General features: G+C 41.2%; 1 protein-coding gene across 1 annotated transcript in view; it reads right to left on the bottom strand.

Annotated features, from left to right (window-relative positions):
- The window catches only part of LOC147747129 (cytochrome P450 4B1-like), a 155,805-nt gene that overhangs the window by 100,028 nt on the left and 35,473 nt on the right, over positions 1 to 20,304 (bottom strand). The window contains exons 3-4 of the mRNA XM_086952387.1: positions 11,233 to 11,277; positions 1,319 to 1,446 (exon numbers count right to left, since the gene is read on the bottom strand). Coding sequence (XP_086808513.1) covers positions 1,319 to 1,446; positions 11,233 to 11,277 — 173 coding nt within the window. The remainder of the gene's footprint in view (positions 1 to 1,318; positions 1,447 to 11,232; positions 11,278 to 20,304) is intronic.

The following is a 20,304-nucleotide window of genomic DNA, read 5'->3' as shown; positions in this document are numbered from 1 at the left end:
TGCATCACTCCACGGTTGAGGTCTCCAGATATGTACAATGAAACCCCAAAATCCGTGGCATACCCCCTGCCTTGGTCTAAGCTGCTCATCTAAATCTTAGCCGTTCTCATGCTCCTGCTTCTAAGGCCGGTCCACAAATAAGACCGTGCCCTGGTCTAAGTGAATGGATCTACAGGATAGCTAGTTAGACATAAAGGGGACACATTGATGTCTCCATAGTCCAGGTGTAGCTTTCAGTTCTAACTTCACCAATGGATACGACGAATGAAAGAATGAGGTAAACAAATAGAATTGGAAGATCTGGAGGCGTACTCAATAGAATAAGCATGATTCAATTTAAAGCCCCCTGTAGGGTCTACAAGGCCTGAAAGGAGTGGGTACCGACTATTTGAAACAATGGTTTCAATGCTACATTCCCAGAAGGACCCTTCGTTCTATGGGAGCAAAACACGTGATAGTTCCCCCAGTCAAAAAAGCTAGCTGGGGCAGTGGGAGCTTTATCACATGTGCCATAAAAGACCTACCACTTCACCTCAGAAATGCAACTGAGCTAATTTCTTTTAGGAATGGACTAAAACTTGGTTATTTAATAGATAGTCACTCAAACCACAGCAACCTATTAGGCAGTGCTCGGTGCCAAGATACCCTTGTTCACAGTCGCGCTTTAGAAGTTAAATTAATATAACATAACATCTCCAAAAGTCTACTGAAGTCCTGCCCCCAATACAACAGATCTCAGTGGAATGCGGTTGTGGACGTCGGCAATGTCCCGGCTCGTGCCAAAACCTCCCAGATTAAGCTGACTGCTTCTAGCTTCACCTGGAGTTGTTAAACCTCTTTCTGATCTTCCCTAATCTTTCTCTTCTCATAATCCTCTGCTTGTACTTCTGGCCGGTCTCTGGATCGCAGGTAAATATTAAATAATGGATGTTTTTTGGCAATATTCTAATTGAAGATATTTGTCACTCAAGCTATAGTATCTACCATGGAGCTTGTAGAGGCTTTATAAACTAGAGGAAGGGCCTAAATCCACACAATTGCTTTTGTATGTAAACCTGTTTAACACAAAGCACAAAGATGGAGACTATGGCTCAAGCATAGGGATTATGCCTATAGGATAATATCTTCCTAAGAGATAGAAAAGATATGGAGAGTTTGCAAAGCTTGTCCAGTCCTTGTTCAGGAGTTTTAATATGCTTGCTGCTTAGGTGACCCTGCTCATTATCACAAGCAAGCAGATCTAATGGACACCCTAGTACATTCTGTTGAATTTCCTCTTTGTAACAAGAGTATAGATGTTCACAGAAATATTAATTACCAGCATCACTTTGGTACATTCTGAAGTTAACTTCACGTAGGGCTTCAGGACATCGTAGTGAAATCCTGGGGTCAGCAAGCGTCGATGTTGAAACCATTTTTGTCCAGAGAGAGCCAGTAGTCCATTCCCTGGGGAACACAGAGAAAGTACTACTGATCAAAAGGGCATAGAACGTTATTTGTGCATTTATTATTTTCTAGTAAGGATTCATACTCGTGAATTGTACTGGTAAACATTTTCAAAACTGCCCATAGGCAGCTTTAACCGTGTACAACAGCTCGACATAAGCACCAAAAGCATTCACAGAGAGGGAAATTGTCAACCATTGGTCGGTTTGGGTAGACACCTCCCCCCATTGCTTAAAGAAAGTCGAATTCATATGTTGGGGCAGGCCAGAAGAGTGTTTCTGTGTCATCCTTAGCTGCTGTGTCTTTTATTAGGTGCGTTACATGGTAAACAGACAAAATATCGACTAGAAAGTATTGCATGGACATAATATCGAGTACAAAATATAGGCTGGACAGAATATCGAATGGACAGAATTTAGACATCAAAAATATCGTTTTGAAGGTAAGTAATGTAATATCGAATTTTAAAATATAGATAGTCAAAACATCGAGTACATAATAAAGGTAAAGAAAAATATCGAAATTTTAATAACATCGAATTTTTTATAGTGTATTTTATGTGTTAAAAGTGTTTATTTATGTTACAATGTAACTTAATTAATTAATTTAATGTTACTTAAATTTTGCGTAATTTAATTCTGTAGCGGGTTGTGGGTTTATAGGGGAATAGGGTAAGAAGTAATTTAATTATAATTAATTAAATATGTAAATTTATTTATAGGTATTTGTTTATAATTAATTGCTAATTAATTTGTATTTAGTAATTAATTACATTTTAATTGCCAAATAATTTTATTTAATAGAATAATTGATAATTATGTTAATTTAACTAATTTAATTTCTGTAGTGGGTTGTGGGTTTGTAGGGGAGTAGGGTGGGAAGTAATTTAATTATAATTAATGAAATATGTTAATTTATGTAGTGTAATTTAATTAAAATTAATTAAATATGTTAATTTATGTAGTGAAATTTAATTATAATTAATTAAATATATAAATTTATTTATTGGTATTTGTTTATAATTAATTGTTAATTACCTTTTATTTAGTAATTAATCACATTTTAATTGCCAATTAATTTTATTTAATTGATTAATTGATAATTATGTTAATTTAACTAATTTCATTTCTGTAGCGGGTTGTGGGTTTATAGGGGAATAGGGTGGGATTTAATTATAATTAATTAAATATGTTAATTTATGTAGTGTAATTTAATTATAATTAATTAGATATGTTAATTTATTTATTGTTATTTGTTTATAATTCATTGTTAAATTATATTTTTTGGTAATTAATTAAATTTTAAATGCCAAATAATTGTATTTAATTGATTAATTGATAATTATGTTAATTTAAGTAATTTAATTTCTGTAGCGGATTATGGGTTCATAGGGGAATAGGGTGGGAAGTAATGTAATTATAACTATTTACATATGTTAATTTTTTGTGTGTATTTATTAGATTTTAATTGTTAAGTAACTGTTCAATTACTAATTAATTAATTGTTAATTTGTAATTAAGTAGTGTTAATAGATATTTAATTGTAATGATTAAATTAAGTTAGTATTTGTAATTAATTAATTATTATATTATATTAAAGTGGTAATTACTTTTAATTAATTTTTTTAAAGATATTAATATATATATCTTTTTTAATAATATATGAAGTATCTACTTTCTCTACTGTTGCACTCACTGGAGTGGGGATAGTAATTTTTACCCCTACACTATCCAACGCTTTCCCTACTGTTGCACTTTCTGGAGTGGGAATAGTAATTTTAACCTCTACGCTATCCAACCCTTTCACTACTGTTGCACTCTCTGGAGTGGGAATAGTAAGTTTTACCCCTACGCTAGCCAACGCTTTCCTTACTGTTGCACTCTCTGGAGTTGGAATATTAATTTTTACCCCTACGCTATCCAACGCTTTCCCTACTGTTGCACTCTCTGGAGTGGGAATAGTAAGTTTTACCCCTACGCTATCCAACACTTTCCTTACTGTTGCACTCTCTGGAGTGGGAATTGTAATTTTTACCCCTACGCTATCCAACGCTTTCCCTACTGTTGCACTCTCTGGAGTGGGATTAGTAATTTTTACCCCTACGCTATCCAGCGCTTTCCCTACTGTTGCAGTTTCTGGAGTGGGAATAGTAATTTTTACCCCTACGCTATCCAACGCTTTACCTACTGTTGAACTCTTTGGAGTGGGAATAGTAAGTTTTACCCCTACGCTATCCAACCCTTTCCCTACTGTTGCACTCTCTGTAGTGGGAATAGTAATTTTTACCCCTACGCTATCCAACGCTTTCCCTACTGTTGCACTCTCTGGAGTGAGAATAGTAGTTTTTACCTCTAGCTATCCAATGCCTTATCTACTGTTGCACTCTCTGGAGTGGGAATAGTAATTTTATACTTCTGCTATCCTACGGTAATAATATTGGATATATTTTAATTATATTTTGTTACTATATATATATATGTTTTAACAAATATGATTGTAAAAAATGTTTTATAACTTTAATTAATTATTTAATTATTATAAGGTAATTTAAGTATTTTTAAGTATATTTTAGTAAATAATTTATATTTTTAATTTAATTTAATATTGTTTTTAATAAAGTCGATATTTTTACAAACTATATTTTTGTAAACGATATTTTTTACTCGATATTTTTGTACTTACCTGTTTGTAGATACAAAGTAGATATTCTGTCTGTCGATATTTTGTCGCCAATTTTTTTGGTATTCGATATTATGTCCCTCAATATTATGTCAGTGATCCGCGTTAGATCACCTACATAAAGATGTTTCCCAGTCCAGTGCATGAATGGTGAAGAGAAGTGTCCATGCACTGTAATGGGGCACATTTGTGCTCCTAAATCTATTTCTGCATTTCTATTTATGTTACTACAATGGTGATTTGACAGCAAAATGTAATTTTGTACCTCAATATGATTTGCGCTCCTTAAACGTTCTCTTGACGTTCCACCAGTGATGATTTTGTACAATAATGGGATTTGCACCAAATGCAATTTGGGCTTCTATAGACAGTTCTCTGTTCCTGTTGGTTTTGAATCAAGGGTGGATTTGCACCTACATGTCCTGTTGCACCTTAATGTGATGTTGCTCCTAATTGTGATTTTCCTCTTAATTTGCTAATATAATGCTACTTTGCACCATGGTGATTTTGCACCTAAATGTGAGATTCTATAATAAATAATTGTAATAATATTTGTATTCCTAAATGTTTACATAATTATGTTAATTTTGCACCGAGAGGAATTTTGCAACTAAAGTACTTTTGCATCTAAATGTTATTTTTGATCTTACAATGTTTTCAGACCTATTGAAGATGTACCAAGGGTGATTATGGTTCTAAATGTGTTTTTATGCTAAGGGGCTTATTACAATGTTCGTCGGGGTTGCCTCTGACCGACACAACACCATCTCGCATTCGGGAGCAACAGACCTGAGATCGGCGGTTCTGACCACCTGATTACGATGCGACTGAACACTGTTCAGTCGGATTACCACTGTTCCTTATGGGAGCTTGTGTTACAGCCATAAACCGTCCATAATACAGGCTCCTATGGAGAAAAGGGGTGTGTGTAAAACCCTGCACCCAATGGTGCTTGCCACACGGTGCAGGGTTTTATAGAGGGGTACCCCAGCTACCCCCTCGACCACTAACTGTAGTGCACGGAGGCAATGGGGCCCTGCTAGGGGCCCCAAAGACGCTTTCCAATAGCCTTTCCATGTTGGAAAGGCTGTCATGGAAAGGCTGTGAGAAACCGATATCGTAATCCCGATGGCTGGAATGCTGTTCGTAGGGGATTATGGTGCGGTTCCGACTGACAAGGGGCCAGATGTATCAAACAGTTTTACCCATTCTGTGTCTATGGGAAAATGTGCTCTTACATCTGGCCCAAGAAGACTCTGAGAGCCGGTCAGAACCAAGTCGGAATGCCAGGCCTATTTATGTTCCACTCGCCAACATTGTCATCGCTCGGTTGGACCACAAACCGACCTAGACGGTCAGAAAGCCTCTGACCCCGTTTGGAAAGCTTCTGACTAGCGGTCAGAGGTTTGCCGACCAACATCTTAATCAGCCCCTAAATGTGATTCGTGACTTGAAAGTGCTTCCACAGTCCTGTTGACGTTGGACCAAAAGTGATAGTGGCCCTAAACGTGATTTTTCACATAAACATTACTTTGCATTTAAATCTGTTTTAAGCTTGATTATAATCTTTGCTTCTAATCTTTTTTCACACTTCCCCTGATGTTAAGCGATGGGTGAATTTGCAGCTGTTGGAAAGTGGATTATAAGTAGAGAAAAGTGGTGACTTACCACTAGTAATAAGGCCGCAAACACAATAAAAGTGTCTGTAAAGGACTCAGTAAATTTTACCCCTGCTCAACCCTGGGTAGCTGGCTACCAGCATGCAGGTATAACTTATGAGACCGATGTGTAAAGCACTTAAAGACATCAGTACATTAAATAAGTGAGACACAACACACAATAAAAATCAACTCCAATTTATAAAACTATATTATATTTTAATAAACAAATAGACACCAAAATGACAAAAATCCAATGGCGGAAACCAGAGGTATGAATTTCTAAAGAATTAAAGTAAAACTAGCACTTAGAAGCAAATAGCACTCAAAGGGTTAAACAAGTTGTGCTGCGCCCAGGCAAAGTCAAGAGTTCTTTACACTTACTTGCAGAAGTGTTTCTTGATACAGGAAAGTGATCTATAGCACCAGCCAGGGGTTCAGAGGCTCTACTTTGCCTCTTGAGGTCTGGGACTACAACTCCCGCAATGCACCCAGTCAGCTTATTGAGCTTTTTACAAAGGTTCCTCCAAACTTCTCCACACTTCTGGAACTTCTCCCTGAAGTTCCTCCCAAAGGTTTCAAAGTGTCCACAACAACAATCCAGTGGTCTAGATTCTCTGAGATGACCCTTGGGATGTTGGGACTACAATTCCCACAATTCACCTGGCCAAATCCTTAAACGTCCACTGGATGAACTCCTGGATCGGGACTTCTTGGTGGAGATGATGCAGCTGAGCTCAGTTAACCTGAGGCTTGCAGCAAGTCCACTCCTTAATCCTTCTTGAAGCAAGGCTGTGTTTCAAAGTATGCAGCAGGTGCAGTCCTTAGAGAACAATCATGTGGAGTACAGGCCAGTGTCCAGCAGGGCAGTCCTTCTTCTCCTTGTAGTTTCAGGCAGCATATCTGAGTTGCTTGGCAACTCTTATATATTTATGCAGTGTTCCTGGGCTTCAAGCAAGGGGGCAACCATGACCAATGGTGTATGACCACCTCCTTCAAAGAGGGGGGTATGCTTGCCCCAGAAAGCACCATTCTTCCAAAATAAAACACTTGGAAAGTCTCTTCTTGGAGTTTGCAGCAAGCTAACCCAATCTATTGGTGTGGCTAAGATTCCCTAACACTCCCCTTCCAGCCTTCTCTATAATCTAATTACAGAGGCTGGGTGTGGAGGAAGTTGGTATGAGCCTTTTCTGTCCCTTTGTGTCATTCTCTCTTTGAAGACCAGTTTGGTCACTCCTCCCCCTTCCTGCTGTCTGCCTCTGCAGCTGCAGTTTTTCTCCTCTAGGATAGGAAACACATTGTTTCTCTAGCAGGCTCATTTACACCTCATTTAGACAGCGTGGCTCAACCTGGCAGACGCTAGACAATCAGGAGACAGCAGCTCAGAAGCTAAAAGGCTGGATTTTTGCTTACAGAAAAGAAAGTTTAATAACTTATTTTCTATAATAGGTATTATAGATCTAATACACCCGAGTTGTTGGATGTATCATAACTATCTTTTTAAGTCCTTGAATGATATTTTAAGCTCCTTCCTAGCAATATTTACACTTATATAAAACTAGCAGCCCGTCTCCACGTTGTCCGGGTATGAGTTGCTGCCGGCCAGTAGTATATTGTTTTGTAGGATTTCATTTTAATAGCATTTCTTATCTGTGATAGGCCTGTGAAACCCTGCAATTCACAGTGCACTGCTGATGCACTTAAGAGTGCGCGTTCAATAGTGTGTGAACTCGAGTTTCCCTACTTTATTTTTCCTTGCAATATTATATAGCGCAAACTCGACAACGTGGCATGAGCACAATTTACATTACAGAAGAACACATTCATTTGTGGTAGGCACGGGTAGACAAAGCGATTTGCCTGGAATCACAGGATGTTGAGCTGATGCCGAGATTCGAACGTAGCTCCCCAGCTCTAAAGTTCGCAATTCTAGAACTTGTGGCGGGAGGTGTGTCTAAAAGTGTATGTCGGTGCTGGCCATCAATGAGAGAGACCTGTGCATTTTTTAAATGAGTGCTGAAAAAATATGAGCATGTTGCTGGAGATGTGAGCCGCCGTGCCACCAATGTACTTACCGGGGGAGGGTAAACACCCATTATTCCGCAACTTTCTTTCCGCATACCATCACTCCGCATACTTTCATTACGAAATTACCATGACTCCGAAATGCCATTATAACGCATGGCATTACATTTTATATGCTTTTACCACACATACATTTACAACGAAATTCATTGTAAATGCATGAATGGTAAAAGCATGTTTTTTTTTTTTAATGTTTGGATAAGGTAAGTATGGGTATAGGGGTATATGTTTTGGGGTACTGAAGTATATGTTTTGGGGTGTTTGGGTATTTTAAGGGTTCAGATATAGTTTTGGGTTATGGGGTACAGGGGTTGTTTTAGGGTTTAGGGATAGGTATGGGTTTGGGGTACAGGGGTATTTTTAGGGTTCAGGGCTAGGTTTGGGTTTTGGGGTATAGGGCTATTTTTAGGGTTCAGGGCTAGGTTTGGGTTTTTTGGGTACAGGGGTATTTCAGGGTTCAGGGGTAGGTTTGGGTTTTGGGGTACAGGGTTATTTTTAGGGTTCAGGGCTAGGTTTGGGTTTTGGGGTACAGGGGTATTTTAGGGTTATGGGGTAGGTTTGGGTTTTGGGGTACAGGGGTATTTTAAGTTTTCAAGGCTAGGTTTGGGTTTTGGGGTACAGGGGTATTTTAGGGTTCAGGGGTAGGTTTGGGTTTTGGGGTACAGTGGTATTTTTAGGGTTCAGGGCTATGTTTGGGTTTTGGGGTACATGGGTATTTTTAGGGTTCAGGGGTAGGTTTGGGTTTTGAGGTACAGGGCTATTTATAGGGTTCAGGGGTAGGTTTGCGTTATGGGGTATGGGGGTATTTTTAGGGTTTAGAGATAGGTTTGGGTTTTGGGGTACAGGGTATATTTATAGGGTTAAGATGGGTTAGTGTTTAAGGGTGTTGAGGTATTTTAAGGAGTAAGGGTGGATTATGATTATGCGGTGCAGGGGTATTTAAAGGGAGCAGGGTGGGATTAGCACACAATATGAAACATGGCATGAAGGTTGGAACGTACCACATGCCCCCAGCATTTGTCACGCCCCCAGCACACACCCACAGCACAACGCAGACACGCCCAAAAGGGACTACTTTGCTGGCACGGTTCTTTTACCTTTTAAATGTATATGGTGTGTGTCTGCATAGCCTTTGTCCTTCTGCTGCAACTGCCCTTTCCAACGCTGTATTGGGTGTTGTGATTGGTGCTGTGGTCCTGTGATTACCCGCCTCAAAGGTTTGGGCTCTCTCTTTATTATATTAGTATAGATATTCCAATGCTAACCTACAGAGCTAATTATCTACAATGGGGAATATTGGTAGTTATTCCTTCACTAGGGCATATAAAACATATTTTATAAGGCCTCTGCTTATAGATACATGGCGCCCTGCCGCTGGGGAGACCTTAGGGGTGACCTGTATGTAAAAATAAGGTAGTTTACTGCTTCGGAAGTACCTTTAAAACCAAAGTACCTTTAATTCTAAAGTTGGATTTGCATATATTTACAATTTAAAACAGCCTGCAAGGCAGGTCTGGCTTTTTAAATGACAGCAGGCAACACAGCAGTGTGCACTTTAGTGCAGGAAATCTACTGGGCCTCTAAACCTCCCTGCCCTATTATACACTAGGGACTTATAGTTAGTTAGAACTCCCCTGCCTTATGATAGACCAAGGACTTAAAGGAGTTTGTCATTGCTAAATATAATTATACCAAACATGTACCTTTAATCAGAGCACTGGCCCTGGGCCTGGTTAGCTGGGCCTAGGGCACCATCATAGTCAGAAAGGCAGACCCTACTAGTCAAAATGGGGGCAAAAAAGTGGGGGGAACTACAAACAGGTCCAGATTTCTTACAGCAGCTACATGTGATTAGAAAATAAATGAGTAGCATGTTTAAATGCTTCTCCACGCTTATGCTAATGTTGTCCAATGGTGACTGCCCACCTTAATGTGACTTGCATGTAAAAGGGGTTTTGCTCTTAAATGTGATATTACAATGTTGCTTACTGTGCACCAAGAACAACTTTGCACTTAAAAGTGATTTTGCATTTGAAAGTGATTTTCCATCAAAAAGTGATTTGTGCTCCAGGTTCTTTTCACATTTATGATGCTGCACCAAGGGTGATTTTGCACATAAATGAATTATTGCAAGAGGCTCATGATTCCCGATAGGGCAGCCATACGGAGTTATGAACCCCATCAGGATTCCCAAGTGTTAAAGTGTACCTGGACCAAGTATTCCTGAGAGGAGTATTACTGACTGTTTTACTGCGGACATACCAAGATGACTTTGCTCAATTTTTATTATTTTTTTTAACAATTTCTATTAATTACAATGTCAATTCCCCCTTCACCTTACAGTATTGGATGTAGTGTTATATTTTTTACTATCTTGGTTGAAAGTCATGTTTTATATTAGTATCATTTTAAACTATTTTGATTTAAATTGCCAGTTGAACTAAATTAATTTATTACAAATATATACGATTTATATTATAATAACTTTATTAAAAAGATATTCTAACATTTAACAAGTATATAAAAAGACATTTAATTCTAAAATATAATTTATGTGACTGTATTTTTAAATGTTTCCTATATGTTGTTACTATTGCTAAAAGAGTATGTTGCAGTAACAGTAGTTGGGTATTTGTGATGCTTGCGATACTCTAAGGCTTGGCTGGAGTACATTTAAGCCTGTTTTGTCAATACTACTACTGCAGTAGATGTAGGTGTGTATTTTATGAGTTGAAATTGTCTTACTCATGAGTAGGTGTGTTTTTCCATTGGCACGTCTCCCTAAACCCCTCCTTTATTTTCACGAAACCCCTACCCAATAATTAGTAATCAGGCCCCATTTTACCATCACTCCCCTTTGTCCCTAAAATCTGAACTCTTCTTGAAGAAATCTACATACAGAAAAGATAGGAGAGCCAACTATCTCTGGCAATTGATTTGTGAATTGCCTTTTGGAGTACTTTTGTGCATAGAAACCAATTTGTTTACACCACATGTACGCTTGTAATGCTTCTTTTTTATTCAGAAATTGCAATTTTGGTGTTATGCAGCACTGGGACCTTGCACAATGAAAAAGTAGTGCATACATATAGAGTTCACATAAAGAGACGGTTGTACAGAAGCAAATCACAAACTGACTTTGCATTTTCCTGCATGTGAGTGTTTACATGTGTTAACATGATGAAGCTATTGGCTTTGCCAATGGTTGTGTTTTTATTCAGCAGGTTATAAACATTTCAGCAATTGAAAAACTACAACTAAAGCGAAGACAAGGCTACAATAACACAGGCGCCTAAAATAAACTTAATATAAATATTTTTTATTTCACAATGAAGCAGATTTGTTGTGAAAATGTTATACATACCAATCCATGGCACAGCAAAACGCATTCCAAGGTTAGTCTTTGGATCTACAAATAGGGAAATGGATGGTATTGAGTTGAAAAAAACATGCTGATTTCCAGACCTGTTATACACATTTTCCAAGCCATCTAAAATCCCAAACCTCTTACTTTTCTCATTTTATATGTTTTCAACTATAGCAACATAATAACAATTCATTACGTCACACAAAAAAGCCTCTTACCACTGGTTCCTCTCAATTTTCAAGAAAATGCAGGATTTTTAGTGTCCATTGCTCTGACCCCCCCCATGTACATTCGATCCATTCTGCAATTAGGATTGCATTCATTTGAGTCAATCAGACATGAAAATCTTCACTATGTCTCACACTCGTGAGTAATCAAGGTATTGATCTGTCATGATGCTCTACGCTCTTGTCACAAGAGGAAGAAATGATTCTTACATATTGTGGAAGCAAATGTTTGAAGGACTTGTAGTTAGGGATTTTTAGTTCTTTGTATGTGTTTGAAGCCGGAGTCCCCGTCCCGCACCACTGTCAGTAAATGCGAGACCCATGACTCCTCCCTCAACGTTAGACAAGTAAGGACAACATTTGAGATAGACCTGCTCACCCCCTTAGTAGCTTGGCACGAGCAGCCAGGCCTATCTCCAAGGCACGAGTGTACAATATGTGCAACCACACCCCACAGCAACCCACTGGTGACACCACAATTGGACTCCACATGAGTTTGATAAAACGAGTATAAACTTTATATTAAAAGATATACGATCAGACCACAGGATACAAAAGCAAACATATAATAAAGGGTAATATTTTTTCCAGCTGGCTGGTAGGTTCAAATCCCAACCACCGATTTTAAAATGCTATGCTGGTCGCAATGCTAGAATCACACACGTTACAAACGTGGACAAACAATGATGCACTGCGTAAAAATACAATCCTGTGCTGAGCAAAGGAGAAATAGTACAATGCGTAACGAAACAACCCAGTACCTTGCCATGAGAAAATAATGCAATGCGTACGGCTACAATCATGTTATGCACAATGAAGGAATAATGCAATGTGTCACACCCCAATCATGTACTTGGCAATGTAGAAGCAATGCGCACCGCTACAATCATGTACTTTGCAATTAAGGAATAATGCGATGCATAACTACAAACATGCACGTTGCTATGAAGAAATAATACAATGCAGGCCGCTACAATCCTGTACTTTGCAAGGGAGAAATAATGCAATGCATAGTGCTACAATAGTGTGCTTCGTTAGGCAGAAATAATGTCAGCTGTCATAATACAGTCCGGCCTTTCATTTGCAGCAATATTGGCAATGTGTATTACGACAATCAGCCTCTTTGATAACAGTTGCCCTCCCACCCACATCAAAGATGAGGTAAAGTACAGCTTCTTACCCCGGCCCTAGTACTGCCACTCCTCTCGTCAGTACGGGCCCCAATCTGAGCCGAAGAAAAGGCTCACGTTGCCAGAAGGACTAAGAGGCTGGGAGAGTGTCCATCCAAGCCCGCACCACACACAGGTAGTTATCTACATTACCTGGGGGCATGACCTCCCTCTCCTCTCCTCCTTCAGCGAACTGGACCTTCCGTGCAGAACTTTCTCAATGAGCCTCAGCGGCTCGGCCTGGCAGCTCAGCTCCTCTTGGGCTGCCAGCCTGGGCCGAGACTGTTAGGAAGGTCTCAGGCGGCTGTGGGGCAGACGTACCCCATGCCTGTGAGATTACTTTACTCCGGATGCACGTTCACCACAGCACCCTCCTGTCTCCTCAGGCACGAAACCACACACACAATGCTGACGGGTCTTCACGTCGACTCCGAGTGCACGTTCACCAGGCACTCCTTCCTGCGGTCTCAGTTGGCACCAAGACACGCGCACCACACTGCAGAGACTCACTTTCTTCCGGTGCACACTATGATCATCCGATGATCTCCACAGTCCCGGGTTGTACCAAAGCACGCACACTGCTTCACTGAGACTTACTCCAGCTCCGGTGCCCTGATTTCCAGGAGCTTTTCACCAAAGCCTTTGGCCGCACCACGACGTGCTCACTGTGTTCGAGCCTCACTTCTCCTCTGGTGCACTCGATGACCAGATGCTCTTCACCAGTGCCTCCGGTGCACCCCGACACTCACCCTGCGTGTCCAAGGCTCACTCCTCTTCTGATGCAAACTTTGACCAGGAGCTCCTCACCAATGCCTCCTGCGCACCACGACACACACTCTGCGTGTCCAAGACTCCCTTCACCTCCGATGCACATGCCGACCAGACCCTCTTCCCCAGCGCCTGCGATGCACCTCGACAAGCACGCAGCGTGTCCAAGACTCACTTCACCTTTGATGCACACATTCAACAGGCGCTCTTCACCAACACCTCCTCTGCACCACGACCCGCGCCCATCGCGTCCTCCGTGTGTCCAAGATCACAGGGCACACCTTCTGAGGATCTCAAGCTGCCACAGCACTCGCTCACCGCATCACTTGAAACCTCTCCTGAAACGTTTATGTTCCTGTGTTTCCAAACAGTGACCCAGCTCACCTTGGGCCCTTAGGGTCATAAGACACTGCACAAAGCACAGTCTACGTCAAGCAGGGGGTCCCACTGCACAAAGCACAGTCCCAACAGCCTCTTCCTTGGTTAAAACAGCAAACTGCAGACCAGCACCAGATCACGAAGCAAGGGTTGGTCCGTCCCAGCAGTCTCTTTAGTTGTTCCTTCCTTAGCAGAGGTTCCTCTTGTCCACGAAATGGGTCCAAGCCTTTTCAGTCTCAATCCATTTCTATTTCATTCCAACGGTCAGGGGTCTCAGCTCACATAGCTATACCCCTAAATGTCTTTGAAGTTTGTTGTGCTCAGGGGTCTCTGACCCATGCCTAAATCAGTTCTGGGTGTCTCCCTCCCAGTGTCACCTTTCTCCCTTCGATACTGGGGGTCTGGATCCTTAATCACTCAGCAGGAGACGGATCAATTGTTTTATAGCAGCAACCCAGGGATCTTCACCTCCCAGGGCTTTTCCTTGCCTACTCTCCAGATGCAGGTCAGCCTGGTGCCATCTCAACCCCTCCCTGGGTCAAGACCTCGCCCTGCTCCTCTCACCTCTCAGATCCAGACAGTTAATCCACATTCAGCAAAAACACACAGAAATGCTTAAAGCACAAAACTCAGCCATTTTCTAAAAGAGTGGTTTCTGAACACACAGTGACAAAACCACTTTCATAGAAAGATGTGTTATAACACAGAGAGTTCATACATACTAAACTTCACCTCTTCATTCTAAACTTATAGGAAACAAGGCTAACAAAACACAATACCCAGCCTCCCCCATTCTGTCCTCTTGGCAGGATGGCCTTTCATCAGTGAAAAGCAAAAGCTGTGTTCTTTACTGTCAGGACATAGCACACACCTCAGTATATGTCCTGCCTTTTACTTTCACTGCACCCTGCCCAGCGGTTACCCGGTACCTATCATCGGGGTGCCCTCTGTGTACGCAAAAGGGAAAGTAAGGCCTGACAAGTAGTTGCGCTTGTCCGGACAACATGCTAACTTAGCAAACTGCGTGCAGGCCTTTCACTGCAGGCCTGAGTTCCCTCCTCCATGCACCTTTGCATTACTAGCCCTGGCACACACAGTGCACATCACTAGGGACTTTACTAGTAAGGCAAACCTACCAATCCTGGCCAACCAATTAACATCACACTTTACTTGTACTTTGACACTGATCAGCAGTGGCAAAGTACTCAAAGCATCTAAATTGGCAACTCTATGTCAGGAAATTGGTCTAGGGGGAAAGCAAATAGTTTTGGGAACTTTAGCCAAAAAGGCCAAGTTCTACAGTATGCAATTTGCATCTGTACGCTAACTATCACAGCCCTGTTATGAGCGACCACTAAGCTTTTAACAGCATGTTATATCTGGCAGACACTATAGATATTATTTGGGTCAGTGCTTCCTCTTCATGTCAAAAATGTGTAGGTTGTGTTCGACTTTGAGGATTTGGATACTATCTGTGTGTTTGATGGTGAAGCTTCATTGAGAAGATGCTATCCAGGCTAAAATTGAGCTGGTGGTGGTTTGGCAAAGCATTTCTGTGGCGAGACTGCCAACAAGACTTCGAATGGAAGTTACATCTTTGTGGAATGATCATTCAAATCAGCTGTAAAAAGCCGCCTTATGGAGAAACCTGGGGATGTGGCTCCGGAAACGGCACAATCACCCTGACCGTGCACAAATAGACTTAATTGTACATGCAACAAATAGGGCATAAGTACATTTTGTTGTGCTAGGAAGGGGTATGAGAGAGGTGAACCTGGCTAGGATGAATTCTCAGAAGGTGGGGTCACTATTTGCCTGAGTGGTAGTCAAGATTGGATTAGAGAAGACATCATGAGGGAGTGGTGATCGGAGGCACATATAGTGGTGCACTTGAAGGAACAGAACGAATAATGTTTACTACCAAGGCCTACTAGCTTAACATTATTAGAGCATACTATTACCTTATCATTGTTACAGCAAATAATGTTGATCAAGGAAGGGACACCAATCTGTCTATAATTGACACGTCATCCAGGTAAATGCAGGTAACTCCCAAAAGTGGGTAAATTTGGTGCTTCAATTAGTTCCAATCAAGAAAGTGATTAGTAAAGATGAGAATCTGCTTCCTTTAACAATTCTTAAAAGGATTGGCTGGTATTGAAACGTTCTAAATTATGAAGAATTTGATTAAATGGACCATGGACTGTGGCTGATGTTGCTAAATTTGGTTCTTTCTAAAGCTGCTTTGAATTTGAAGGAATATATTTCCTATAGATCAAAGGGATGGAATGCATAGCAAAATCGCACAGAAATACAGTTTATACATATATTTGTGAGAGATGGACTACATAGTGGAAAATATCAACAAATGGTGGTGTTTCATTGAACTTGTATTGGCATTTTTGTAGTAGACTGAAAACTGGATTGATGAACTTAGAGGTTACTTACAGGCGTGCTCACAAACGTGTGCTAAGAATTGAATTTTAAGAAGAAACTTATCAATTGAGAATGAGTAAAATGATTGATCAGTTCTTTAAAAGGGTTTATTGGAAGACATTTTTCAAAAACTTCACAATGAATCTAACTAGTCTTCAGAGCTGATTCAATTAGGAATTAACAGCAATGAAAATTGATTCTGCACTTTTGTGGTCAAACTCGGAAAATCAAAATGATTTTCAACAAAAAATGAAACATAAAAAGAAATTATCATAAAGTGCAAAATAAGCATGATTTAATTGGTGTTTACTTGTACAATGATTTTCAGTGATCTCTTGGTGGAAGCATCAGGACAGTCTGAGAGCTTCCAATTGACTTTCAAAGAACAACCTAGACTAGTGACACTTAAAGTACAGCATGGGGCCACATGTGACCCTCCTGACCTATACTACTTAACTTTAAGAACACCTTTTTTTTTTAAAGACACCTTGAAGAAAGTGTGTAGAGTTATTATAAAGAAAGTGGCTTAAAAAATCAAAGAACGTATTTCGTCAATATGCAGAACTGTTTCACCTTAGTACATCAAATAATATCAGTGCAATGAGAAATATTGTTTTTAAAATTATAGTTTTCAAACGCAAACATAGAAACATTCATCCTTATCCCGCACGCCCACCAGCCTCCCACCCTGACACCAATGCCATAGTGAACTAAGAGGCAAGTCAGTTGTTATGTACACCCTTAGAGTAGCAGGTATTGCTATTATACATGAACATTATAGTTCATGAAATCAAACACAGGAGAAGGTTTTATACATTGTACATCCTAAAGTAATACATTACTATGTCCCTTTATATGTGATAATGAAGAAAAAGGATGAAAAGTGAAATAAAATATTTGCCTATGATTACACAACTTGGTAATGTGGGAGAGCTAGGATTTATCTGAGGTTTACTGGTTCCACATCATTCAATTCCACCACTAAATGTGCTGTGTTCACTTCCCCTACACCTCCACTTTTCACCTCCCTCTCCCCGACTGATAATTTGCTTCCATCAATGCGGCTCTCAGTCATACCTGGGAGAATGTTTGCGAGTACCCATGATCTACTGGCTTATTTCGCTACTTGCTGTGCATTAACTGTAATAGGTCCTCCTGATATCAGCTAAGAAATCCCCATCAAACAGCTTGATATCTGTAGTAAGCCCCACACAGCTGGATTGCAGAGAGTGGTCCGAAGCCATGCTCCCTTTTTGCACAACTCTGCAAACGCGCCTCTTGGCGCACTGATGCTTGGGGGATGAAGTCTACTTTAGTCCTGAGCTCCTCAAGAGGACATTGTCTCCCCACCAACAGTGCTTCAAGAGGCACATTTGCAGAGTGGTGTAAAAAGGGGCGTGGACTCAGACCACCACTCAGCAATCCCACTATGTGGAGTGTACTGGAGGTACCTGGTGGGCTAGTTGGCCCCCAGGGACCCTCAGGATTCAAGGGGACTTAATCCCCCAACTTAGAACACACCAGGAGGTGCGTTTGCAGAGCGGTGCAGGGAGGTGGCATGACCTCCGCGAGATGTCGGCTTTTCTTTTTGAGTAATATTTTTGGGGCACTGGGGACCCCATACCACAGGGGCTGTCCAGCCTTTTCTTTTTTTTATTTTGAAGGGGGCCGAGCAGCTCCCTCCTGCGGCTTTTATAAGCCCTGGGGACCCCTCCCCTAGGCATTGCCTTGTTTTTTTATTTATTTTTTAATAAGTAAATATTCCAAAGGGGGGGGGGGCATGGTCCCCCTTCCCTGGACCTCTTCTGGACTTGGTTACCCCACCCCGGGGTCTGGCCAGCCTTTACTTTTTTTTTTGGAGGGGGGCTATGTGGCTCCCCTTCTGAGGCCAATATGGCCCTGGGAAGCCCATCCCCCGGTACCTGATGCCAGCCTTCACATTTGGGACCGCGGGGGAGCCCCAATGCCCCTGTGACCCCAGCTCGCTCCCCGCCTAATGCGGGAGCCAGCATTGCTTTTGAACAAGGGGAGCTGCTGAAATGCAGTTCTTCTTGCCCAAAAGCAATTCTGCTTTGGTTCTTGGAAGCGAAAGCAGGTTTCCTATGGCATGGCGGGAGCTGTACACTTTTATAGTGTAAAATGGTGTTTTTATCTGTCTCCTTTTTGTATAGGGTGGTCTTTAATTCATTTACCACAGGTTTTACCTCTACGTCCAAAAAAGTTAAGTTAGTAGTGCTAGATTGTACAGAGACTTTTATGTCTGGGTGTGTAGAGCCGCTCCATGAAATCTTAAAGAGGCAGAGAAGCTCTCAGTTCAGCAAACTCAGCTGAAGGAAAAGGTAGGCTTTTAAAAGCTGAATGGTGTAGCCTACATTTAAGCTCTCTATATAAGCTATTGTCAACAAAAAATAATTCTAAAATATGGTTTCTTCTCCCACACAGATAAAGAAACTTGAATGGACAACAAATAAACCATTGTCCAGGTACATTAATCAGTTTGCAGAAGAGGAAGCTAACATTTAATAAAAGAATGTTAGTAATTTGTTATTTTAAACATATGTTTTTTTCGCTCATCCTAATTTTAGAAACATACATTGCTGCCAAAATTCAAGAACCCTGATGAGAGTATCCATAATAAATATCAGAGACTTGAAATGCGTTGGCTTTATTAGGATTCATGATACGAACATGGAGGAATTATGAATTAATTTTTGTCTATATCTCGAGGAGAAGTCCCATGTATTAGGCACTAATGTTTTCCTCGTGTTTTCCTATTCTTTCATAATTGAAATAGAATATTTATTAAATAATATCAATATGTAAAATAGGATTTTGTCTTAGATGCAATAGACGATATAAGACTTCTAAGATATTAGGATGTTTTTTTTGATGATCTCTCACACTAATGATTTTTTTCACATCAATGTTTATTTATATTGTGTAGCCAGAACACAATTTTGTTGTTTAATGTTTTTATGTATTTATTTATTTATTTATTTGCGGGTTTATAACGCGCTAGGATCACTTCCCGAAGGAGAATCTCCGCGCCTTTGGCATCCTTCCTACACATATACAGTGAGTGAAATCCTCAAGGCCGGACTGGGGACCAGAACCGGCCCTGGCAAAGTGCTCGGCCGGCCCCCTCCCCCCCTCCGGGAGGAGAGGGGAGGGGGGAGAGGTGCGACTGTGGTATGTGACAGGGCCGGTTTTCGGCCGTTTTTGTTACAGGGCCGTTTTTGCAGCATAACGGCCCTGTAACAAAAACGGCCCCCAGGGGCCCAAAACCGACCCCCAACCATACGGCCCACCGGGGGATTGCCCGGTGCCCTCAACGGCCAGTCCGGGCCTGGAAATCCTATCTAGTAATTTTGGAATAGAAAGGTTTTTACTTGTTTCCTGAATGGAAGAAACTTCTTACAGAGTATTAAAGAAACTGGGAGGCTGTTCCACAGCGTTGGACCCGCAATTGAGAGGGCTCTGCCACCCTGTCTGGTCTTTTTTGCTCTTGGGACCTGCAACAGAGCTTGTTCACTGGATCTTAAAGAACATAAAGGTTTATAGGGGTGAAATGTATTCATCAAATACCCAGGGCCTTTCTTCTGAAGACACTTGTGTATTATGCAGCAAGTCTTATATTTCACCCTTTGCTTGACAGGCAGCCAATGCAGGGTGTTCAAGAGGGGTTTAGAGGGAGTGCGGGGGGGGGCGGTTTAGCACAAGGCGGGCCGCAGTATTTTGGACTACTTGTAACCTGGCAATTACTCCCTCATTTTGTGGAAATTAGCAAAATTAATGTACCTAAGCGGCGTTCATTTGCCCTCTCCCGTCCCCCTCCCTGTAGGCACCACGTATACCCTGAAATGTTGACCGCATCATTCTGCCAATGAAAGCCCGTGCCCATTTGTACATGACAGCCATTTTAGGCCATGGCCTCTCTGTCCGTTTTTATCAAATCCCCGGCTTCCCTCCTGCGTGCATTTGAGCACCCCCCCCATTTCCCTCTTGAAGAAGCATCCTTCGCCTCAGCTGACATAGCCCCCCCAGCTGTATCTGACTGCCCCTGTTCTCTCATGTACGGGTCATAAGACCTC

This window comes from Lissotriton vulgaris, chromosome 1_1, assembly GCF_964263255.1.
Source record: "Lissotriton vulgaris chromosome 1_1, aLisVul1.2, whole genome shotgun sequence".
NCBI classification, from domain to species: domain Eukaryota; kingdom Metazoa; phylum Chordata; class Amphibia; order Caudata; family Salamandridae; genus Lissotriton; species Lissotriton vulgaris.
Note: the sequence above shows the minus strand (reverse complement) of the source record. Positions and strands in the feature narration are given on the sequence as shown.